The following is a 26,181-nucleotide window of genomic DNA, read 5'->3' as shown; positions in this document are numbered from 1 at the left end:
TTAGAGGGTTTCTGACCAAGACTCATCAAATATAATTCCCAGAACTCTTACCGATCAGCTTATCCAATAAGCTCCACTCAAAGAAGCCCCCCCCCCCCCCCCCCCCGACCCTATAAAAAGAAAAGCTGCACTTCGCAGCCATACACATCGAATGCACAGAAATCCCGGCGCCACAGAAATCGCATCTACCGGAGTAGCACGGCAGTGTAAATTTGTGTAAGAGGCCTGCGTAATCATACAATTGTAGAACAGCGACAAGATTACTGCGCTTAGCAAGGACTACACACGCGTAGAACTGTTTCATTTCAACGCTGAAGGCTTTGCACAGACTTTTGCTGTCTCAATCCACTTTTGCACCTTTGTACACAGCCTGATGTGCCCGGATAGGTTCAATTCTAAAATCCCTCGGCCAATACATTGCTTTATTTTCTGCGGAAACCTATAGATGCATTTCTGTAAATACATGTACGTATACGCTTTAATTTTTGCGACATTCCTTAATTAATACAAATATCTTCATTAAACTTTCGAGTGCTAACGCATAGTTTTTTTTTTTTTTTTACTTAAGGTATTCAACCGAAAAGCACAAAAAGAAATTGCTAACCCGTATCACAACTCTCAATGGATAACCTGAATGCTTATTACGACCTCATAAAGCCCAGGCGTTCCAAGTGCATACAAATGTACCCTTAACAGCAAGAGCTTCCGGAACACGGAATAGGAAAAAAAAAGAAAGAAAGAAAACGCGTCAGTTGCTCGCGTCGGAACTATAGCAACTGAGTGACGGCAGCGCCGATGTCGCCGGCATTCTTATCGGATTCCGTTTGGAGCCGCATATATTTTTCTTTTTTCCTACGCACTTCGCTTATCAACGAGACAGGGCTCGGCGCGCGCCACACACCAAACCCTGCCGCCCCTTGTGACGGCCGCTCAAGCAGGGGGCAAACGTGTTGTGACACCGGGTCTAAGGGCAACGCAGTGTTCGCATGCACGTGCTTGTGTTCAGTGCCAGTGGACAGGGACGCCCTTATACAACTCAAGCTGTGCTCGACTTTTAGGATACAAAACTTCACCCGCGCCCATGCGCTAGAAGGTGAGTGCAAAACTTCACTCGTTCTTTTCGATTCCGACACCACGGTCTGTAGTGCACGTCTTCTCGCGGAGTCAACGCAGTTTGACCTTTATCACGGAAGCTGAAAAGTGTGGCGCGTTAGGGAAATGCCATATCTGCGTGTGCTTCTTGCTGGCGTTCGCACGCATCGGCGGATGGCATCTTGCTGGCTTCTTGCTGGCGTCTGTGTGTCAAAGGCAGGCTTCGGCTTTGATGCGAAAGGTTGACCTCATATACTATCGAAAACGTGAACGAGAAAAGTAGCTAATAGATGGGCTAGCAAAAGTCTGGCGTGTGTTGACCATCTGCAGGATAACAAAAACTGAAACAGTGCGAGGCTTAAACTCCGAATCGCTACTTTAATTCGGTGATGTGGGCGGGCGACTTTGTACGCCGAGTGGAGTGCGAAGTGCGTTTCATATGCCATACTTCGTCTTCGTTCACGCGACCTGCTCGATACAACCTGCACGCTATCACGGTACTTGTGCTCACAACGCAGGGCAATGCTGATAAGCATCGCTCAGAAATAGCATTCTTCCTTTTTTGATGGGCCGGAGAACAGCTGTTTGCGAAATTGTGAAACCATGGAAGTGGCGCGTTATCCTTCATGCACGGATGCAATTTTGGTGCTCGATTTATTGCCCCTTCGGGCCCCTCCGAAACTATGGATTCAGAAAGTTGCTTCCACTGTTCACAATATGGCACCGCGGTGACTCACGTCGAACGTACGTTGTTTACATTGGAATGTAAGCTGCGCTTTTCTCTCTGGATCCCTTGAATGTTCGTGGATACTTGAACTGCTCGACTTTACTTGTTTTTTCATCTACCGTTTGCGCTTCGGCTGGGTGTAGGGCGCAACATTATGGAATCTTATGGGCGTAGAGTCGATGATTGATCCCTTGCTTCTCTGAACTGATAGGCTTATCAGTAAATGCTGCTGTCATGTGAAGCTGAAGTTTGCGAAAGTTTTTTTTTTCTCTCTTTTCTGTATAGGAGAAATTACACGCGAACCACAAATCGCGCGTACAGAAAAAGTAAATTAAAAAATGTTCCCCGAAGTGGAATTTCTTTCAACAGCAACGATCACCGAATGTAGCTCCAATTCAGTGCTCTGGCGGCGTGATATGGAGTGTTTCATGGGCCAAGTAAAAACAACTGACTCAAATACATGAATACATATTTAATTTGAATGGTATGCGTGCATGTATGCATGCGTGACTGTACTCTCGCTGACGCTAAATAATGCGCATACATTTGCCTCTCTTGAGCAGTGGCGACACCTGTTGAGCACCGCACAATATACCATTTAGTGGCGGCAAAAACAAACTTTGCGAGATGGCTGCAGCCAGTGCCGTCAAGGAAGCTTTAAACTGCACTCACCACCTAGGGTATTTTCGGTATTTCTGGAACCTAACGCGCGTGCCCGCGCATGTTCGGCAACATTTGAGGCTTTTATTTATTTATTTATTTATTTATTTATTTATTTATTTATTTATTTACACTGCAATCTTGTGCAAGAATATGGCAGGGTGGGTACATAGTTTTAGAAGAGAACAATAAATAACTAGGAGGAACAAAATTGCGATTCATTCGAGAAATTATCTTTATTGTCTTTATATGTGTTGCTTCCGAGTGGCATAACCCGGAGAATAATTCCGCTAGAATGTCAGAGGTATCGATGATAAGATGACCTTTGACTAGCTTAAAAAAGAAAAAGAAATACAAAATTTACGGGACAAATCCGATTTTGTGGTACGACAATCACATCCTTGACGTAGAGCCAAGCCTAATGATGATGATAATGGTGATGATGATAATGATGAGGCACCGCTCGTAAAACAGTGCGGACTATAAATAAAACATATTCATTAGCTTCATTACGGCTACAATTTTGTTGTTGTACAGGTAGCACCACGAAACGCTGCGCGATCCGCTTTCCAACTCCGCCGACCTTAGTGCAGTCTATGAATCACGGAAATACATGGCTCCCATTACGTAGCCCGAGTGCTTCATATACGCCGCCATCACCGTTTGGAATCTCGTAGTTGCCGAATGTCACCGTATGCTGCAAATCGATTGTCCGAATAAGCTATAGACTCAATTATTTCCACTAATCATTTCAGAAGGAACGAGAAGCCGTAACGCACGCCGCGCTTTCGATCTAAGCAATACTTGCATTTCTTGTCACCCAAGACGCGAACAATATTGCAGTTACATATCGTGCTCGAAATCACGTAGTCTTGTTTTGCAGTGAAGCTGGCTACGCCGGCAAGTTTTCTGCCTCCGTGCGTGTACATATACACCGTCGCGTCCACAAAGAAAAATTTTTGCCTCCAGAGCTAGTGTAATTTTGAGTTTCCGCGTAACAGAGTCAGTGTTGTACGGAACGGCGTTCCTGGAACTAGTTCCTTTTGGAAGGAACGGAGGAACGCCACCGTTCCGTTAAGCGTTGGTAGAACTCCAACGGTAACTCGTTAGGTTTACGAAGGAACGGCAGAGGGAACGGCGTTCCTTCTGTAAATGCTCCACGGCAGTGAACAGACGCACCACGTACGCAGCACATCATGCAGAGCAGACGGGCGACCGCGTGAGGCGCAAACTAACTACCGCTTGCCTGTCACGTGATTATGGTGCATTTTTTTTTCGCGAGTTTCTTTTTTTTTTCAAAAGAAAGCGCGAGCTCGTTGTCGCCAGTGGCTTAATCTCAAGATTCAAGCTGTTCTAGATCCCAGACAGTTCTATGCGAGATCAGGCGACCATCAACATAAAGACAGAGCTGGCTGCGATGACCAAACCAGCCAGCGAAGATGTTGCCACCTCGTCCGCGACCGAAGAATTCTTATCGTTCGAGAACCAAACCCTTCCAGCCGAGGCACAGGACGAGCTGTCGCGGTACCTGTTGGTACCAGATTAAGAACTTCGAAGGTACTGAACCAACGTTTCCTGAAGTACAACACGGCAGTACCCTCGAGCTCTTCGGTGGAACGGCTCTTCAGCATTACCAACGAAGTGCTGACGAAAAAACGGCTTCGTCTGTCGGACACCAACATCGAGATGCAACGCTTGCTAAGTTCAAACACGGGACTTTACTTAGTTGCGATTATGTATTCTGGACATTTTTTCCACTCCTACTGCAATATTGAATCTGCATTCATTAAACGCCTATGTATGGTTCCTTTCGAAGTTTCGATGCTGTTTCTTGTACAAGAAATTTAATTATATTGGTGCATGTGAGTAACTTTCTACTTGAAAATCTGCGCATTTGAAGACCGAAGTGGAAAGGGCCATATGTGTTGCACTTGTAATAGACGAGCACCAAAGTTGCAGTTAGAAATGTCTGGAGTATGTCCGGTGCTCACTGAAAAAAGTCGTCTACGAGCGGTTTCTTTGGTTTGTCTTTATGTCCAGATAATGGTTCAAATTTGTATAATATACGTAGTTCGACGTGAGTTCTAAATTGCTGACTTTATTTCGACTCAGGATTGTCCAGCACTATATATTAATTTAAAAAATCAAATCCAACGTTAATGTAACGACACGTTCCAATATTCGAAAACTGGAGCGCGTTCCTTTCGCATTAAAGAAACTTGCAACGGGAACTCGTTCCAAAATTGGGAAGGAACGAGGAACGAGCTTTCGTTCCTGTTTTAGAGGAATGTGTACTACACCGAACAAAATTATGTTTTCTCGTATTTTCAAATTACAGTCTGATGCTATCATGTCTGCAGGTTGTGTGTACGTAAGTCGTACTTTACAAATTTTGTGATGCACTTTGAAAAATTGAATTAGTTCCATAACGCACTTGCGCCAGGCGGAGTAGGGTCTACTAGAATGAGGATACATGCTGCACACCTGCGTGCGCGCCTGACGAAAGTGTGCACACGATGTATCTGTCCTTGATGAGTGGGTGCGCTGTCCGTTGCATCGGTGGCGCAGAGTCTGCTGCGACCTTAATCGACATCAGGACAAGATTCTTAAAAAAAAATCACATCATCTCACTCTACGGGCAACCATGGTGGGATGCGAAAGCATCGCGGGGGGTGCGTATCGAGTTTCCGTTTGGTTTCACTTGGCAACACAACCCAATGAAAGTTAGTGAGAGAATGTATTGAGAAGAGAGGAGACATTTGTACGGGGTTGTTGCGTCTTTATTTAGAGATCGTACGTGATTCCTAGCGTCGGTGCGCTAGGAATCGGTGACGGAAGCACAGCGAACGCGCACTTTATACTTCAGTAGTAGAGTAGTAGAGGTTAGGTTGGGAAAAGATGCGTATTTCTGCAGCCCTTATAGGGAGCACGGCTCAGCATCTGGGGGGAGGGGTATGGGGGGGAGAAGGAGGGAAATAGTGGGAGAAGGGGAAAGGGAACTTATACTTCACCGCGACACTTGCGCCGCCTATCGGCGTACCCTTAGAGAGAGAGAGAGGGAGAGAGTAAGAGAGAGTTGTATGCAATGATTTGCTGCGCCGCACCTGTGGCGGAGAGGGGGAGAGCGCACACCTGCGTGGAGAGGAGAATGAGGGAGAGTTGCGCATGAGCAGTATGGGTGCGGACGCCGCAGAACGGACACCATCCCGAGCATAAGATGCTCTCGCATCTAAAATTACAATGACGTTCACACCGTGATTGCGGGTTACGCGCAACCGTATGGATGCCGCGAACGTGCACCGCGGCGTCGAAGCACCAACGGAAAGCGCGCTAACTAGGTCGTGTACGCTACATTGATCTCAGCGGCGCGACGCCTTATGGTGGTGGCGCTTGTGTGACGTCGGCAACAGCTTCGCTGTACATCCATTTTCACAGGGTGGAATGGAGGCGGAATTCCTTTTCTTTCTTTTTTTCCATTTCTTTCTTTCTTTTCTTTTTTTTTTACCCGCAGCCGTGGCTTAGTGGCTATGGCGTTTGTGCTGTTGAGCTTGATGTCGTGAGTTCGATTGCCTGCGCCTCAAGGGGATATTAAGCGCACATTACTACTGACAGGGCATCTCGGTATTTAAAATGGGCACGCAATGCTTTCTTGATAAACCCTGCTTCTGAGATAGCGGAACGGCCACTAGTACCTTGCAAGACGCCAGACGGATGGCGACGCCTCCATGAACTTCTCGTACCTACCTGCTGTGACGTCAGTGATTCCGACAGCGTTTTATAGGAGTCTAGTTAATTGTTTATCAATAAAAGAGATGTCTATTGCGTTTTAAATGAGCATGAGGCTCAAGTTGGCAAATTTAAACAACTTCTGAGCGATAAATGCCTGATGACGAGTAAGTACTTTAAATATGTAACGGTCACAGTGACATGTACCGCCGCTGATGTAACGGCGCAAAATTCGAAATATAGGCATTGCCCTTTATTTTCTCCGCTAATAACAATGTTTACGAAAAGGTAAAATAAAAAATGGTTGAAACGAACATTTTACCGGTCTAAACGAATTTTGTAATGCCCTTCTGTGCCATTTTCACTATTTTCATTATTCGATTACTTCAGGCGTGACGCACTCGTATGCAACTCTGGTAATGTCACTGAATTTAGTTTATTTTTTTTTCTTCTGATTCCCCGTTTAGAGATATTGGTGGTAGGACCAACTGGCAATAATCAGCAAGGTTATGTGTAAATGTTTAAAGAGACACGCATATATTAGCCGAAACGCACCGTTAAGCAAAACGCACCTCCTAAGCCTATACGTCACAGTCAAGTATACACGAGCATGGACGAATCAGAAACTTGGACGACGAGGACAACTGACGAGGTCTGTACCAAATGTTCAAGCAGTGAGTTAGCAAAGAAATGAGACCGGGTGTAGCGGCGCCACTCCGTTGCTCTCTTCAGTGGAAATTTAGAAGCTGGTCCTAACTTATTCCGGACCGCTGCCCGACAAGGCATGCAGAGTACAGTATAGCGTGATTTCAAGGTCATCGCGCGAGCGTCGAACAAGAACAAGAATGGCGCCGCGGCCCAGAATCCTCTTTCGAGAAGAGGACCAGCTTCCCTCACTCTTTTTGCTGTTCTTTAAGCTGCGGTCACTCCCGTCCGAGGGAGGCGCTTTTTCATTTTTTTAATGCGAAGCATTTCTTGGCGAACATTTGCCACTTTGACAGTGTCTGTCTGTCTGTCTGTCTGTCTGTCTGTCTGTCTGTCTGTCTGTCTGTCTGTCTGTCTGTCTGTCTGTCTGTCTGTCTGTCTGTCTGTCTCTGTCTGTCTGTCTGTCTCTGTCTGTCTGTCTGTCTGTCTCTGTCTGTCTGTCTGTCTGTCTGTCTCTGTCTGTCTGTCTGTCTGTCTGTCTCTGTCTGTCTGTCTGTCTCTGTCTGTCTGTCTGTCTGTCTGTCTCGTCTGTCTGTCTGGCTGTCTGTCTGTCTGTCTCTGTCGTCTGTCTGTCTCTGTCTGTCTCTGTCCTGTCTGTCTGTCTCTGTCTGTCTGTCTGTCTGTCTCTGTCTGTCTGTCTGTCTGTCTCTGTCTGTCTGTCTGTCTCTGTCTGTCTGTCTCTGTCTGTCTGTCTGTCTGTCTGTCTAGCCGCCTATGTCTTGGTGCTCTCATGGTTGCTTCGTTAACTTGGTAGCCACCAAAATTGGCATGGTATGACAAGAGTATATGGCGAACATAAATAATGAGTCAATGACGTGAATATGATGACATGTTTGTCATGTAGGTCATGAAACAGCCGCCTATGTCTTGGTGCTCTCATGCTCGTTTCGTTAACTTGGTGTATGCGAAAATTGTCGTTGTTTAATACGAGTGTATGACGAAAATAAAGGATAGGTCATGACATGAATATGATGACATGTTTGTCATGTAGGTCATGAAACAGCCGCCTATGTCTTGGTGCTCTCATGCTCGTTTCGTTAACTTGGTGTATGCGAAAATTGTCGTTGTTTGATACGAGTGTATGACGAAAATAAAGGATAGGTCATGACATGAATATGATTACATGTTTGTCATGTAGGTCATGAAACAGCCGCCTATGTCTTGGTGCTCTCATGCTCGTTTCGTTAACTTGGTGTATGCGAAAATTGTCGTTGTTTGATACGAGTGTATGACGAAAATAAAGGATAGGTCATGACATGAATATGATAACATGTTTGTAATGTAGGTTATGAAACAGCCGCCTATGTCTTGGTGCTCTCATGCTCGTTTCGTTAACTTGGTGTATGCGAAAATTGTCGTTGTTTGATACGAGTGTATGACGAAAATAAAGGATAGGTCATGACATGAATATGATAACATGTTTGTAATGTAGGTTATGAAACAGCCGCCTTCGCCTTGGAGCTATTCTGGTTGTTTAGTTAACTTGGTATGTAACTGGAATGGGTTCAGACATGGGTACTAAGTGAAGGAAACACTAAAGGATGATGGTAGAAGTTATAGTCATGAGCATGACTAAGCAAATATGGCAATGACTCACTCAAAAGATTAACACTCAAAATCCACTGGAATGGATTCGGACATAAATGATTGGTCATGACATGCGTGTCATGAAGGTCATGATACATCCGCCTACGTCTTGGTGCTGTTACGGGCCGAGGTTTGGGGAACCTTCAACAGCGTCTGCTTGGAGCTTGAACCAGGTTGACAATCGCATAGGGTCTGGCGGGATAGACGAGGTGACGTAAAAACAAGCAACAGAAATGTAATACATGGTTACGGGTGAGTGGGGTGCTCCAAAGGAAAGCATACAAGAAAAGGGCAAAGCAAAAGTGTTCTCCACGTGGCTGCTAGGTGGCTTTCTTATACCCTTCACCACCTGCGCAATATCCCCCTCTCCCCTCTGCCACTGCAGGACATGGGGCACACCAGAAGATGGTGGGTGACCGTAGCGGGGTGAACGTCGTCAGCGGAGGAGGAAGGGTTGCAGGGCGGCACGACAGGTTTCGTCTCTTACCCTCGCGACTGACACGTCTATTCATGTTGACGAGCGATATTGTTAGGCACGCCGATTACCATGCGTTTGCACGTGGTCCCAGCATGGCCGCTCAAAGTGAATCGGAATTGGCTACGCGTAGTAGGGTGGCTAGAATTCTAGCCACCCTAACGTGGTCCGGGCATCTGCAGCTCTAAGGGAATCGTGACAGTGTTCTCATGGTCGTTCCGTTAACTTGGTCGGCTCCCCGCACTCTGCTTCGCAGAACATCGATTCCCACAGGGTGTGGGATCTGCCGGCTTTTTTTTTTTCTTAGGGAACATTCGGTGATGGTATTGCGCGCAACGTATTCTTCGGTATTATCAGAAATTGGACGCTCCAAATTGGACGCTTTCTTATCAGTCCGCGAAGAGGCAATCCAAGTCTACGCTTGATCGCAACGAATTGAAAGCTTAAAATAGAGAGAAAGAGTGGCGAGTTCGTCGTGGGGGTGATTGTTGTAACATGGAGCAGCCAACGAGGGAGAGAATAATTCGAATGCTTGATTTTCACTCCCCGAAACGGGCCGCTAGGCCCCTTAGACGCTAGGCCGGTCGACACTCGCGCGATAACCTTCAAATCGTGATAGACTGTACCTACGCCTTCGAGGGCATGCGTTGCCTTATTGATCAGCCCATGCACTTTTCCCATCGTTACAAACCCAAGTACACCCGCCGTGGTTGCTTAGTGGCTATGGTGTTGGGCTTTTACGCACGAGGTTGCTAAGCACGAGCGCTGGATTTGAATCCAGCGCTTAATGTAGCTCCAATGAAATCCTGCGCTTGTGTAGTTCAAATCAACGGTGAGTTAACACAAGGGAAACACCGGCGCATCACTGCTTTGAAATTCCCCATGTTTCACGTTAGTGGAGCTGCATTAACGCTGGATTTGAACTACACAAGCGCAAGATTTTCACAAGCTCTAACTTGCCACGCCATTGCTTTAGGTACTTATAGACGATTTAACGAGAAAGTTGTGCCGCTTTCGCGGGATGTTCTAGTGGGTGATTTATAACTGTACGAGCCATGGCACGGTACTACATGGAATATCCATATCAATGAAAATTGATTATCAAACTGCGCCTTCAGGCGTTTCATGACCATAATAAATTGACATCACTATTCAAAATCCTGTGAAATAACTCGTAAAGGTGTCCAACAGGGCGGCACCGATGAACAGAAATTAATGGTTGTTTCAATACTCGCGGCGTAGCCGGTTTGAGCGGACAGCGGCCATCTTAGGTCGTCTCGTTTAAATTTTGACGAAATCCGGCAGGAAAGACAGCTTCGCGTAGTACAGCACTGAAGTAGAAGATGATGCGGGTTACTTCTTCTCCAAACAAAATGGCGGCTGAGCAGAATGCCTCGAAACTTGGCTGGAAGGTCGTCTGCGCAAGGTAAAACGGTATCTACGCTTTCATGTGCGGTTAATGTAAGTTACGTTGTGTTTTCCATAGGTTCGCGCATGAAAAAAAAAATTGAAATAGCGCGATATGTTTTTTTTTCCCTTAACCTTTTCTGCCGATGCGAGGTGATGTCAAGTCGCAGAGACGTCTTCCAGATGCGTTCCATTACTTGGGCTCGAAGCGTGTCGTGTAAGCTGTCAACGTGGATTGTCTGCAATGCTATAGGCAGAATTGTAACACACCCAATATCGCGATGCAGGCGCGGCCGGACAAGACGCTATGGAGGCCGAGAAGACGGTTTGCGGTTGGCCCACCTGTGGGCAGCCCCTGCAGGCAAGGCCCGGCGCCAGGTTCGCCAAGTGCGACGCCTGCTGCCACATAAACTGCCTGCGCTGCAAGGCGGCGCACGAGGGCATGAACTGCGCCGAATTCCAGGCGCAACAAGGGCCCTCGGTAAAGAGTCCCGTTCGCCCGCCCAATTCGACGGGCGACGGGAAGAATTTCGACACCTGGTCACCCGCAGCCCGTGGCCGGTCGAGTAAAGGAGACCCGGCGTTGCTGAAGGACTCGCCGCCATCAGCCGCCGCGGCTTCCGCCGCGACACTGCAAAGACCCCCTTCGGTTAACGCCTCTGCGAGCTCGAGCTCGACATGCTCGCCCCGCTCCGCGGACGTCAAACGTCAGTCAACATCGCCGAGCAAGGTGGGTGCAAGAACGGATTGCTTGCCGCATTTTCAAGTGTTACAACTGTGCATGGAGTGTACAGGGATAAAGACCACGCGAGAGAAAGGGCTTAGAGCTGCTCGTTTATGGACAGATTTGCCCGCAGACTAAGAGTGGCTAATTATGGACAATAAGTACCAAAAGCTACTTGTTCTCTTTTCTAACGAAGAAGGCCTGCACCCATTTATCTAATCATAGTATGCGTTGTGGCAACCTATGCGGTAAAAAAAAGAAAAAAAAAGGAAAAAAGCCATCTACCAGTGAATACAAACAAAGCGAAGGGAAGAGTATTATTCCAATTGAAATGTAGAAATAATAAAGAAATGGGGGGGGGGGGGGGAATGAAAGTGAACTAAAGACATATCGCCGCCGGTGGTCAGCTGAACTTAAATGCGGAAGGTGTTAGTGCCGGTAGCGAGTAGACTTTTCATCCACTTAAATTTTCTTTCTTTAATATTTCAGTCATCACCATTATCAGCCTAATTTTGTTATGTCTACTTGCACGATGAAGACATCTCTCAGCGATCTCCAATTACTCCTGTCTTGCACTTGTTGATTCCAACTTGAACCTGCTAATTCCCTAATTTCACCCCACCTAGTTTTCTGCCGGTCCTCGACAGCGCTTTCCTTCCATGGCACCCATTCTGTAACTCTAATGGTCCACTGGTTATCTGTCCTACGCATTACATGGCCTTCTCAGCTCCATTTTGTTTTACGTCAGCTACAATATCACCTATCCCTGTTGGCTCTCTGATCCACATCGCGTTTTTCAGTACTGGAGCTGAAAAAAAAAATCACTTTTCGGTACTGCCTTGCTTTGCTGCTTTGTCTGTAGACTTCATGTATAGTTGTATTTGTAACTGACCAATAAAGTCGAGCCCCTGGTTTCCTCTTCTGCTTTTCGCCCATTCAAGCTGGTAGATGAGCTGAGTGACGGTCTCCCTCGTCCTTGTTATTGGTTGGCAGCTACAAATGCGAAGGAATAACTAGTGGGAGAAGGACTGATTCCACGTGGTACGCCTAAAACCCTTTACAAAATGGAAGCAAGATCAAATTCATTGAGAAAAAGAAAACAAAAGCCTAGTAGTTAGAGAGGTGCGCGAGCTGAGCACAGTATAGTCACATTTATTGAGAGAGAGAGAGAGAGAAGACAGAGAAAGGCAGGTGTATGCTAAGCCAACACTGTGGCCAAGGTTTAAAGAACGATGAGCGGTCCAGACAAGACTCCAGCTGCCATTCACACTCGATATATGAGAAAAAAACTGCGAATTCACAACTGAGAAGTAGCGAATGGCAGGTCGTTGGTCGACTTGGACACGACGTTGCCGATAAAGAAGTTATAGTAGACTCCTTTGAAGACTGTTAACCTAATATTTTTGCAATGCATAGTTGCCCAGAATGCGTTGGACAACACGTTATAATAGGGTTTACAGTCTTCCCCTCTCGCATTGTTGCGTCTCTGCATCCACTTGCCAGCCGGACTCTCCCGTCGTGAAACAACTTCAGTGTGTGGTTGAGCTTCGCGTTCACAAAAGCTTATTAATTCACCTTCGCAATGGCGAAAAGCGCCGCATGCCGTTCTCGATAATATGATGGAACCATTGAACGCATTCTGTGCCACTGCCCATCATTTGACTCTCAACGATATGCTCGGCGTCTCGGATGCTTAGACGGTAGAGCGTTCTCGCAAACAAAGATCCTGGGACCTTGGCCGAAGAACTCTAGCATGCAAGCCACCAAAGCGCTCAGGCGCTTCATGAAGTCAATTTGGCTAAAGGTGCACTTGTGACTGCGCTTTTAATCTCGTTCCATAAAAGTTGCACTAAGTAGAACATTACTTGCAACAATGTTCCATTTACTTAGTGAAACTTGTTTCGAACGACATTAAGACTGACATGCAGTAACAGTGGCAACAAGCTCGACCGAAGGAGTATCCGACGGTCAAGGACATTGGCTCCACATAGGTTTACTTAGTAAGTGGATAATTCTTGCGAATTTGTTCCACTTACTTTCCCGAACTTATGCAACAGAATTTAGAGTGTATACGTGAGTGCCGCATTCATCTTCGAGTTCGCGCATGCACATTATCTCCTTCTTGTTTCTTTCTTCCCCCTTAACCATTTCCCAGTGTAGGCTAGCCAACCGGGCGCGACAATGGCTAACATCGCTGCCATTCCTTATTTCTCGCTTTCTCATTCCATTCCCTCATACGTTATATATTATAAAAGCAAGAAGAATGCAGGCGTTGTGCTCTTAATGGCCATTTAAACGATGTCCCAGCCGCCATGTTTTGTGAAATGAGGAAAAGTCATATTGTCGATTTCCGGAAGGTTTAATGGCTTTTTAACGTTGTAATCGACGCTACTGTTAATTCAAATACGTAACATGCACGCTATTACAGGTAACGAGGACAGCCAGCATGAAGCGCGTAATGTCAGTTACCGTATGTCGCTGGGAAATAATTTTTCGGCTATACGCTAACAGTAAACATGCAAATGGACAAATAACAAAATGAGCGTATTATAAATAATAAATAAACGTATGTATATCGGGTGTCCCAGATGAAACAGAGAAGTTATTTTCTTTAAAGGCAAGCCTTCTATACGGATGAGGTCCACTGTATGCTGTTAGAATACTACTGAGAAAGCCTAACAAACAGTGACCTTTTAAAACGAAGCTCCCTATGCCTACCAGGTTGAGAGAGAGAAAGAGACAGAAGTTTGATGAGAAAAAAAAAAAGTGGACAGGTTGGGCGTAGGAGCGTCTCTGGCCGGCTACTCCACACTGAATTCTAGGGTAACGTGCCAAAACCACGATTTGATTATGAGGCAGGCTACTTACTTTGCACTGGATAAAAGGAGAACACAAGAAAGTTGAATGGAATGAGGACTCCCGGTTTGGGCGTGGCCGCTGGCAGCTGCTAAGTCGGTCGGTATCTCGTCGGATATACAAAAGAATGCATACGATTGTCTTGCGCGATTGTCGAGTGTCGGGGCATCACCGAATATAGTGCGAATCATCTAGGCAGCCTGGGGAGGCAGGTGTTGCACATAAGAGCGGACGTGAGCTCCAACAAAGACATGCCGTCACCGTTGTGCCGTCGTTCTTTGCGTCGTTGTAATTCAATCGCCTTCATTTCTTTTGTGATCATTCCTTCGTTGCCGTGCCTTCGCTGTCCTTCAGTCCGAATCAGTCGTCTTCTTTTTCTCATCGCCCCTGCATTGTAATTTACTCATCACGCCGCCGTCGTCAAGTCGTGTTCACCAGTCCGTCGCCGTCATTCTTCCGTCGTCATTATAGCATCGTCATCACGACGCTGTGATCAGGCTGTGGTCATCACATCGTGATCGTGCCACCATTGCCAAGCTACCGTTGTCATGACATCGTTGTGATTGCGTCGTCATCGTCGTCATGCATTCGTGGTCCTACCTTCGTCGTGATTGTCGTCGTGATCGTTCTATCGCCGTCACTCCAGCTTCGACATCCGATTATCAGTTACAACGTCTTCTCTGTCAACTATTAAATAGCACTGATTAACAATTTTCTAAATAACCTTATGGCCGCAATGTCGATACGAGTGGTAGTGGATGACACGTGCACAGCATGGTCTCCTCTAGCTGTTAGCTCCATGTGTGACTGAGATGAAGCCCTTGTATGGTGTTTGTCCGAGGTAGGAGTAGGATGACGCAACATTATTTAAGGAATAAAAAAACTGAAGCCGGCTGCTCCTTTTGCTTGCGCCTGGAAGACCCCCTCAGTCCGGGTTCCCTGTAACTTTCGCTGCCTCCCGGGCCCACCACATAAGCTGTTGTTGCTGGTCCCTCGAGGAATGTTGGTTAGATGTGTTTTCAAAGAGAAGTACGACAGATACGTAAACACATTTAAGGCTTCTATACTCTTTGTGTCAAAGTGGAATACCCACATTTTACATGATTTCCCAATGAGCACATATCCAGTGCCCCGAGCAGTCTATTCATGTACGTACCCAGCACGCACCCAGTGTCCCAAGCAAGCTTCGCTTTAACAAGGACACAACAATCACATTTCTTGTCTATGCTCACTTATTCACTTCCACATTTTTTTCTCTCCCCCCCCCCCCCCCCCCCGCTCCTTTTTTTCCATGCTGCGCTTCGTTCAGCAGCCTGTGAAAGCTGACCTGGAGACCAGGCCAGGAGACCTAGGGATAACGCACCAGCAGCGCAAGGCCATTTGTCGCACCGAGAACTGCGGCTACGAGGATCACGTGAACGAGGGTGACACGGAGTTGTTCTGCTACAAGTGCCGGAAGACCACGTGCCTGAAGTGTAATGCCGTACACGGCTACCTCACCTGCGAAGAGTATAGGCGGCAGGTATGCACACCTGTGTAGATTTTGCGATGTGTACAGGACAAGAAGAAATAGTGCTGGGCTAAGTGGGGTGGCTCCACACAGTATAGTGGCTCATTGTACTATGTCATAGTCAACTGCCATGTAACCCTCTCTTTTCCTGTATCTCCCGTTTTTTCGTTAGCGCAGTGAGGTTTAGCAAGCTAGAGACATGCTCTCCAGGCCGACCTCTCCTCCGCTCTCTTCATTAAAATCTCCTCCTCCGTTCCCTTTGCGTGTATTCATGCTATCTTGAGGTACTCCTTACCTCTGCTTCATGTCCCTCTGATATCCTCTGAAAAAATCACCAGCCCTTCCCCTGTCGAGAAAATGGGGGTAAGCGGACCTTGCCGTGTGTGTAATTGACCTTCGTGATGAATTTATTTGTGTTTCTCTTTCTCTCTCTCTTTCTTTCTCTCTCTTTCTTTTCCTTCTCTCTTTCTCGTTCTGTTTCTCTCCTTCTCTCAATCTATCTTTCTTTCTCTCTATCTCTCTTTCTCTTTCTTTTTGCCCCTGATATGTGCCATTGAGCTTGGATCCTTTCTGAACAATCGCCAGGATCGGCCCACTTTTCAGCGCGACACCACCACCGCCACCACCACCACCACCGCCGACACTTGTGAACCTATAAAGCTTCGCTTAAAAAGGCTCCACCTGCTCGTGAGCGTGTGGATCTGAATAGGCGTGTCATGATCTACGTCGAATTATCTTGTATACGCAGCACAATTAAGGTAAATCTTTAGACATATTCAGTATCTCCACGCAGCGTGTGGTTATAACAGTCTCTCTAAAGAGCTACTGTGGTGTACTGACACTGGCCTTCGGGAAAGCTTGTCAGATTCAGCGCAACAGCTAGCGCCGGTGTACAAACGATGACCACCATCAAAGCCGCCTTGGGCACTGCCGATCACTGAGTGTTCATTAATATAGGAAGCCAACATGGAGTCTGTTCAACTTGCTTTTGGATTTTCTACGAAAGAAACAAAGAATCTCTTTTCAGGTATATCTTTTTGAGTCACGTCGTGTCGTGCCTGAACTAAAACGTGAGGGACGGCCAGACACTCTCTGACTCATTTCCTAAATCGTAAATCTATGCGCAGTGAAAGAAATACATTTATCTAAAGCATGGAAAGTAGCGCCTAAACTCAGATTGACTAGTAAAGAGAAATGACTAGTAAAGAACGATGTAATAATGACATCTACACGTATTTATTTCTAATAGATAATGTCGCATGCAGATCAACTTTATTTGATGCACTGTTTGCTCTTGATAGAGGCTTAGCAATCATTTTGATGCGAAAGCGTCAAATGGCTCATTGGGCGAAAAAGCCGGCGTCCCGCGTCTCTAGCAGCGAACCGGCACCTAAATTTCTATTTGCTTCGATGCCACGTCGCGACCACGCCTCGACGGAGTTCCCATTGGATGCGACGCAACGACACGAGCGTGCCTCGACGGAACAGAGCGGGCGAAAAGGAACACCTGCTGTCGTAGTAGTGAGCCAGGTTTTGCGTGAGGGGAGAGTAAAGCCACTAAAAAAAAAAAAAAAAGAACGCTTAACCATGCGCTCGGCCGCGCAACGCTTGGAACAGCGAAGCTAGGCGATCGTAGCCCAGCACTTTCCGAAAGTACGCGGGAACGTTTCATCTTATTCCTCATGATGATGATAATTTTTTTCGTGTGTACCACGGTGGGCTCACGGTCAAACTGTGACGCGAGAACTAGCGTTTCTGTGCGGCCGTGGTGAGCTGTACACACACGGTGGGCTCACGGTCAAACTGTGACGCGAGAACTAGCGTTTCTGTGCGGCCGTGGTGAGCTGTACACACAGCAGCTGCACAGCAGCTGCACAGCAGCAACGCTAATGTTTGTGCTCACAAAGCTCTTGCCGGCAGCGGAAGGCAGAACTCAGCCCTGGCTCCTCTGCTGAGGCACCCGAGCAGAATTTTGTAATGCGAAAAATATCAAAAATATCAGGCAAGAGCAGGCACGTGCACGTAGCACGTACGTATGGACAATGTGTTAAGGTAATCCAGTATATTTTTCAGAAAGATCCGATGAATTTTTATAAAATGTTGATGTAAAATTTGCGGTCCACGAAAGTATGCGTTTCTAGGCACTTGAACTAGATGGCGCCACAATACTGAGGGAGGCTCCGGATCGCGTCAATTGCGCCTCTCCCCCGAGTCGATCGTATCTCAGAATTTTTTTTTAAACCTCAGTCTCAGTCCTCAGTCGTCTGCGCCTGCGCGCCTTGCACAGAGTACCAACATGGCGGCGCCCTTGCGGTTACCGATTTCAATACATGGACTCTATGGGTAGCTTTTCCTCTAAAGTTGGTCATATTAACTATATGCTGGCGTGACGAGGAGCGCCTCCAATGACGTTGCATGCGTTGCACCTCGACGGTGCGCGAAATCAGACCGATGGGGAGTTGTCAAGGTTATTCAGCGCACTTTGAAATATTAGATAACGTTATCTTGACGTTTACTGCTCATACAAGAGCATAAGCAAAGCAGCTCAGCAGGAACCCCGGTATGATTATAATGTGCGGGTGCACAACCACGGCCGCTCGAACAAAACTCACAGCGATCGAGAGTGCGTCACGCTTCTTTTTTTTATCTGTCTACGATTCTGCGTAGTGGATTGGTTTTTCTGCGGTCTTTGCTCTGTTTTCCTTCCTTCCGTTTTTATGCGTATATATTCAGGGTAGAGAGAGAGTGTGCGGTTGTGAAGAGGGAATGTGCGCTATTTTCTGCAGCCCTTTAAGGAGCACTACTGAGCGCCCCGGGTAGATCCCAATAAAAATTCAGTTGACAGCGCTCGTGCCGTGCATCTCCATCGTTGTCCCTTGTGTTTGCGCTGAATTTTCGTAACCACGAATCAATGAAGCGCTGTGAATACTTCTGTCGAGGGGTTGCGTTACCATCCGCTTTCTTGGGTCGAGGGTGAGAGGTGAGTGGAGGAACGCTCTAGAATATGGGAAAATGAGTGAGTGAGTGAGTTAGTTAGTTAGTTAGTTACTTAGTTAGTGAGTGAGTGAGTGAGTTAGTTAGTGAGTTAGTGAGTTAGTGAGTTAGTGAGTGAGTGAGTGAGTGAGTGAATCCAATCAAACCATCACTCCCTAAACTTCTCATCGTTTCTCTCCCTGCAGCTCGAGGACGAAGAGGACGAGATTCAAGTACAGTGCGCCGGCGCAGGTTGCGAATTTACAGCCTTCGTTGGCGTTAGCACGCAGCAACTGAAGTGTCAGCTGTGCGAGAGCATCACGTGCCTCAAATGCTGCGCCGTGCACGAGTTCCGGACATGCGAGGCCTACGAGAAGGAACGCCGCCGGTCACGCGGCGCACAGCGGGAAGCGACGGCTGCAACGATTGACGAGCCCAGCGAGACTACTCCAGAGAAACCAAACGCGGGAGCCAGTTGGGGCGATGACACCGAGTCGCGCGACCGGTCACCGGCTGGTGTCGCGGCTTCGAAAACAGTCATGGACCGAGAAGCACCGATTCAGAAGGAAGTCCTTGCTCAGCAGGCAGTGAACAGCACGAGCAATGGACGGACAGGGACCAAGGTAGCAGAAATCGGCATACGAGAAATAGGATTACGTTGCTTTTTAACATTATAAACTCAGTCTGAGGAGTCTTTAGGAGTTCTAAACAAACAAGGGTGCTCCAAAAATACGAACATACTTTGAAATATCGCATTTTACTGACGCATTATAGGGATCAGGCGCGCAATCAAAGAAACATTGCCGTTCCGGTAACGCCGTTAACAGCCGCCCCCTTTCTGCCAAATATATGAAAACCAATTCTTAAAAAAAAAAGCTAATTAGAGTAAACTTACTCCCAGTCTCGAGCATTGCTTTAAAGGGATACTAAATTTATAAAATATAGGAAATCAGTCTAGACTGATAATGCATACATTAAAAACTGTACATGCGATAATTTTATGGTATGCGGTTGGTTGCTCGACGAGAAAATGACTGCTAAACTTTCATTTTCTAAATTTTGCTGCTTCACAATATCTCGGCTCATTATGTAAAAGGTGGTTCATGAAGCCCAGCAAATCACTCGCGTCAAACACCTCCGCAACTTCCGACACATTTTTTCTTTGCACTGGCACCACGAACCGGCGATACATGCTTTGACGCTTTTAGCTTCTTTATGGATTTGTGAGCGGAGCTTGAAGGACTGAGTGAATGCACTAATTTAAATTTTTTTTTATTTTGGCTCTCTGCGCGGCTGCTTGAATGCATCGAATGATTTGAGCAAACACAGGCGTAATGTTAACATGACACAGAGATCTCATGACGATTAGCGGGAGTATTCAAATTGAGGAAATTTTGTTTAATACGTATTAGAAAGGAAACACGAGTTTTACATTACAGCTGAAATTAGCAGCAGGAAAAGGGCTCATCCAAATGTGGTGCTTAGAAAAGGAAACAAGCCGCCGATTAGAGACAAAATAGACACATAGTAAAGAAGGCACGCCGCAAGAAGATCAAATATTGGAATGAGATTGTAAATCCCAGCGTTGGGTGGTAATCAGGAAGTCCTCTGTATTTAATTTGGAGTCATTGGTACAGGGGAATGACTGGAGATTAGAACACATGTGTTCCCTTAGCAATAAACTCAAATTATCTTCAAAATAAACAGGCGAAATTCGGAACAAGCAAGTGGCAACCACACCCCTCGTTTGCGCTGTTTAATTCTCGAATTCAGACCCGAGTGCAAACTCGAGTCATCATCATCAGCCTATATTTATGTCCACTGCAGGACGAATGCCTCTCCCTGCGCGATCTCCAATTGCCCCTGTCTTGTGCTAGCTGATTCCAACTTGCGCCTGCAAATTTCCTAACTTAATCACCCAACCTAGTTTTCTGTCGTCCTCGACTGCGCTTCCCTTCTCTTAGTATCCATTCTGTAACTCTAATGGCCCACCGGCTATCCATCCTACTCGAGTATGTGGACGTTAATGACACTACTGATGAATTCAGGGTGCTGGGCGCTGCTGGGAAGTGATTAGATGTGCGAGTCAGTGAAATATACTGAAGGCAGCAACAGGCCTAATTCAGACAGACGAGGTGATGGTCAGATAAAGCACTGTTAAGTATTATAAATTATAAAGTTCAAACAGACAGGCTAGTTGTCAAAATGTTTAGCTTCCAGCACTATTAACTGTTTTATTTGTCAGCCAACCTTTCATTCAGTATTTATTTCTGTGTGCGCCTTTTGTACCCACGTTTGGGCGTGTTGGTACCTTACTGTCGATGTGTATAGCGCGGGGTGAACCGAACTACAAAAAGAGCTGTAGTTGTGTTCGAAACTGGTGGAGTACACCTAAAACCCCGTCCCCCCATGTCCTCTGATTTCAGATGCAAGAAGCACGAAGTAGACACCGTATCCCACCTCTATATTTTTAAAATAATGTTGAAATTATAACAATCAATACGTTTTCTTTCTCTTTAATTTCGAAGTTATGCGCTACATTGAGTACTGGAAGCTGAAGTGGCATCAGGGAAGCGAGCGTTATGTATTTTTCGCTTTTTTTTTTGTCCGTAGTCACATCGGAACGAAACTGTGCCGAAGCAGTCTCAACCCGGCCACATCGCACGGCCCGAGACGGCTCGGGCGCCGCCGGAAGTCCTGATGCTCGAGTGCTGCGCTTGCGCAGCTGAATCGCCCTACGAGGAAATTGTCGAAGTCGCTCCGTGCGGCCATTTCCTCTGCAGGTAAGGCGATAGGCAAGCATCATAATTTGTTCATGAGTGGCAATTGCCCTCTGTATACTTGCATGATATATCGCCAGTGCATGCGGCTCTACTCTCAGCGTAACCGGCTATACACTGTATGGCCTTGCATGCTTAATGCACCCTTGAAGCATCAGTGGCACGGCGGCCGTTTGAACCATCTGGACAGCCATTGCTCTATCACTGCTTAATTTGCGCCGAACCCGTTAGCTCGGAAAGAAGACGCAGTGCCGGCAACTCCTTTTCCGCGATTAACTGCTTGTGTCTCACCGCGGTGGCTTAGTGGCTCTGCTGCTCAGCGCGAGGTCGCCACATTCAGATCGGCGCGGATGCAAAAATTTTCGTGTACTTCGATTTCAGTGCGCGATGATGAAACTCGAGTGGTTGCAACCTGAAATCCTCCGCTTGCCCGTGTGCTGTATATCACCCGATAATTTAATTAGATTTGGAGCACTTTTGCCGTATTTAACTCTATTTGGGGGATACGGGAACTCCGCCAATAGAATATATTGTCTCCTAGGGGACACAAGTGGAGTAAACGTAGTCCGCGGAAAATAAGAAAACTCTGGAAGATGCAGTTACAGCTACCTGGCGAGCGCCATTCTCGAATAAAGGAGTCTCCAGCACAACGTCCTGTTTAGAGTGGTATGAGCTTCTAAGAGATGGCGCTCTTTCAACACCATTCGAGTTGTTTTCGATGACAGCTGTCAAATGCACTGCATTCCGATTATGTTTTAGGCTTTTGAATAAACGCGTGTTTTACGTAGTTATTAATGAGAGAAAAAAAAGCACAACACGCAGCAAAGTTGGAAACGCAGATGCGCCGAATTATGCTACTCGATATTGCACCATGGTAGGAGAGCAGGATAAGTTAACCTTGCACACCTCGACAACAATAGTGCAAAGTCAATGAAGACTGCAACCGCTTGCTTTAATCCGCCGTCCTTGCAGGGAGTGCGTTCACACCACTGGAGTTGGCTCGCTCACGTATATTGTGCGTTGCCCCGTCGTCACAGAGGAAGGCATTTCCTGCGACTCCTACATCCAAGAGTCAGCATTGCGATCGGTAAGTATAGCGATCACGGCTGTGAAGGAAGGAAAGAAAGATAAAAAGGCTTACCTGTTCGGGAGCTTTCTACGCCATTATCAAGGCCTGCGTTGGAGTGATAACATCGTCCCTCGCAGCCTTCGTTTCTGATGATTGCGATACACAGTGCATTACACACTGCAGAGCGTTCTCGTCTGCAATATTAAGTAGGAGGTAAAGGGCAATAAGGTAAAGTGAAGTGGAAATGAAAAGTACCTTACGCGTAGTGCGGAAGATGTGGGTTCGGTTCCCACCCTCGGCAATTTAGCTTTTCTTTCAAGTTCATTTTCCTCTATCTCATTAAAGCGAAGCTTGCTTTGCGAACCCTCCGGGACCTTCCTTACCGTGGCTGCTGCGTGCTGCTGCTGTCTCGCCGAATAGCTCGTGCATAAAGCAACTGAGAGTGGCTTGTTGGGCTAGTTGGTACATGGTTATACTTGAAATGCCAGCAAACTTGGAAGTAGAAGAAATCGAGAAGACATAGACAAAGTGACAGGAAGGTGGCTGGACTAACAACTGAACTTCATACATGAAAACATCGTCCCCCAAGTCCACACTGAACATGCGCAAGGCACAATATAACATAAATACGGTCATCATCTAATCTATACAAGTCTACACTGATCAAGAAATAAAATCTCTTTCTTGGTAAGGAACACAGATGGCGCGCTTACACACTTCTCGGGCCCTAGTTTATAGATTTGATAGGCTTCAATCAGCTCTCTTTCCTACTGAGTCTTAGCCTTCCCCATCTTCTAGCCACTGTCCGGGAGATATCACGAAAAGCGCCTTCCGAGGAGAAGGAAAGGTGCTTATCAGAAGGTCAGGAACTTCTCGTGGTCCCTCGGAAAAGCTCATGCGCCCTGGCGTTGTACGTTTCTGCGTTGATAATGACCTTGCAATTCTACAGTCTGATAAGGAAGGCGGGTTTGTTGTCCTCCCGAATACTTCGTACAGTAAGAAAGCCAAAGAAGCTTTCAACAAAAACTTCAAGGTAGTTTGCGTAAAACCAGAAAAAGTGAAAAAAAGGGCTTTGGAGCTTCTAAAGAGGCTTAACCTGGAGTTGTTAGAAAAGACTGTTAAGAAGAGCAACGCTGATGTGCTTTCCGCATTTTTCACGGTGAAAACGCACAAGCCTGACTGCCCTATGCGAACCATAGTGACAGAAGAAGGCTCGTGGCAGAAACCTGTTGGAAGGTTCTTGCAACGGTTCCTTGAATACACTTGCTACTGAGGACCCTTTCGGCATTGACAGTTCAAACGTAGTGATCGACGCCTTGAAATCGGGAGTGCTAACAGCGAACACGGCCTTTTCTGTGGACATTGAAGAACTCTATTATTCTATTCCACACGAAGAACTTTTTGTGGCAGTGCGGGAAGCTATTGAATGCTAAGGGGAGACTTCTTTTCAAGGTAGTTGCGGCCTCTCGACTGAGAGTTTTATGGAACTTTTATCTTTTTACTTGTCAGCAACTTTTGTTAAATTCGATGGCAAGGTGTTTTTACAGAAGAATGGCATATGTATTGGGTCAAGTGTTGCGCCGGTACTGTGCGGTATTTTCTTAGCGAAATTTGACAAGTCTCTTTCTGACGCCATTACCGATTACCGTGTTGCTCGTATTTTTAGATATGTTGATGATTTCCTTGTTCTCTTAAATATCGGACGAAGTGATTGTCTCACTGACATCATTTGCAGCATCCTATCAGTTTTTCAGCATTGCTCTCGACATCTTAGCTTCACTCACGAAGCACCACAAGAAAATTCCATCAGGTTTTTAGATTTGACTCTAACCTTTCATACTCAAGGTCACATTTGCTGGGCTTATAGTCCTAGAACTAAAAAGATGTTGCTACCGTATCAATCCGCTCACTCGAAACTGATCAAGCGTGGCATAGCCTTTTTGTGCTTGTCGAATGCGGTGGAAAAGAGTTGTACGCATTTAATGCAAGACAGTGCCTCCCAGCAAGAGAGGAGACTGTTAGTGGCAGGCTATATCCAAGGACTTTGATCACTGCAGTGGCTGAATCTGTGCACAAGCGTTTGAAAATGAAAAACAGAGGGGATCGCGAAGTACGAGACAAAATAAAAAAGAACTTGGTGGTTATGCCGTATATACATGGCATTTCACACAGATTGAAAAAGGTTGCGGCAAGAAACGACGTCAGATTGGTTTTGTTCCGCGCCTTGTAAGCTTTCAAAACTGTGCATGAAGGTCTCGCAGCACAGTTCGCGAAAGAGTACGTGCAATAGCAAGCATGTCGCGAAGCACCGCACGTGCGACACATGTGTAGTGTACAGTATTCCCTTGAAATGTGGTAGAGATTACATAGGACAAACCGGTCGCTGTGTGAATGATCGGATGCGTGAGCATGCGAATCTGATACCTACAGGCACAGGAGGTAATCTTCCGCTACATTGTAAGGAGTGTGGTTGTAATCCCATCTTCAGTGAAGTATCAATCTTGGGGAAGGCTAAGACTCAGTAGGAAAGAGAGCTGATTGAAGCCTATCAAATCTATAAACTAGGGCCCGAGAAGTGTGTAAGCGCGCCATCTGTGTTCCTTACCAAGAAAGAGATTTTATTTCTTGATCAGTGTAGACGTGTATAGATTAGATGATGACCGTATTTATGTTATATTGTGCCTTGCGCATGTTCAGTGCGGACTTGTGGGACGATGTTTTCATGTATGAAGTTCAGTTGTTAGTCCAGCCACCTTCCTGTCACTTTGTCTATGTCTTCTTCTCGATTTCTTCTACTTCCAAGTTTGCTGGCATTCCAAGTATAAAGCAACTGAGTTGCGCGCCCGACGGTGGGATCGAACCACCCCTGTTGTTTCTCCGGCACAGCAGCCTGGTGTTTCAACCATTAGGCCACAAATCGCACGTATACTTTATCGTGCCGCCGCCAACTATCTCTTTTGAGATGATCGCATGCGGGTATTACATTGCGTATAGCACGGATGCGCAGGAGCACATGCGTGCTTGCCAGTATTCCTTTGCGCCAAAGATGCCGGAATGAACTGGGGAAGTTTATAACATTTGACTGGGCGCTTCACGCCAGCTTCGATTTACATAGATTCCAAGATATGCGTTGGATCTGCGTGACTTTTACTTCGACATTTCAATTAAACATAATAATTACCGTCCCCTATGCTTTCCCTTGTTTCATTGTATCATCGAACGGTTGACGACTAAGGAAAAGAAATGCAGCCCCTCGAATTCTATCTATTCGTCTCGTTCGTAGCAAGATATATTGTTCCTCCGCGCCTGCAGGTGATGACTGAAGGGGAGTACGCACTCCATAAGGAGCTGCTGCCCTTGCCCATTCTTCGGTGTCCGATCGAGAGCTGTTCGGGAAAGTTCTCAGTCAGGCCGGGATCGCAAAGTCTCATCTGCCCATCGTGCCGGAGCGAGTACTGCGTGACCTGCAGCGCGAACCACCCGGGCCGGACTTGCGAGCAGTTCATTCGCTCCGTGGTCGACGATGGTGGTGCCCTGGATGGTGGACAGGCGAATGAGGTGCGTGCATATATTCTCGTAGCGCATGGTGAAACTTCCTTTGCCTACGCTACAGGGTTTGATGTCGCTGCTGCTGCTGTTGCTGCTGGCTGCTGTCTGCTTCCGGGCCGTTTGGTATCTCGGCGGATGCATTTGTGGATAAATATACGAAGCTTATATGTGCGTCGAATGCTAGTGCCGGCAAACGAGTTATATAACCCCTTGCTAGGACGTAATAAAAGTAAAAAAAAAAAAGACACCGAGAAAGCAGAATGGCAGCCTGCTGCGCGCAGCGGATCAACGGAGGGCACGACAATGCTGCTGCTACTTTTAGTTTTTATGTCGCCATTAAA

General features: G+C 46.6%; 1 protein-coding gene across 1 annotated transcript in view; it reads left to right on the top strand.

Moving 5' to 3' along the window:
- The first annotated feature begins 864 nt into the window (after positions 1-864).
- Positions 865-26,181, top strand: part of LOC119446081 (uncharacterized) — a 37,606-nt gene continuing 12,289 nt past the window's right edge. Inside the window, exons 1-7 of the mRNA XM_049663889.1 lie at positions 865-1,093; positions 10,667-11,109; positions 15,272-15,481; positions 18,649-19,065; positions 21,056-21,225; positions 22,195-22,309; positions 25,604-25,849. Coding sequence (XP_049519846.1) covers positions 10,687-11,109; positions 15,272-15,481; positions 18,649-19,065; positions 21,056-21,225; positions 22,195-22,309; positions 25,604-25,849 — 1,581 coding nt within the window. The 5' untranslated portion in view covers positions 865-1,093; positions 10,667-10,686. The remainder of the gene's footprint in view (positions 1,094-10,666; positions 11,110-15,271; positions 15,482-18,648; positions 19,066-21,055; positions 21,226-22,194; positions 22,310-25,603; positions 25,850-26,181) is intronic.

This window comes from Dermacentor silvarum, chromosome 3 (assembly GCF_013339745.2).
Source record: "Dermacentor silvarum isolate Dsil-2018 chromosome 3, BIME_Dsil_1.4, whole genome shotgun sequence".
Lineage (NCBI taxonomy): Eukaryota > Metazoa > Arthropoda > Arachnida > Ixodida > Ixodidae > Dermacentor > Dermacentor silvarum.
This window is presented reverse-complemented; position numbering and strand designations above follow the sequence as displayed.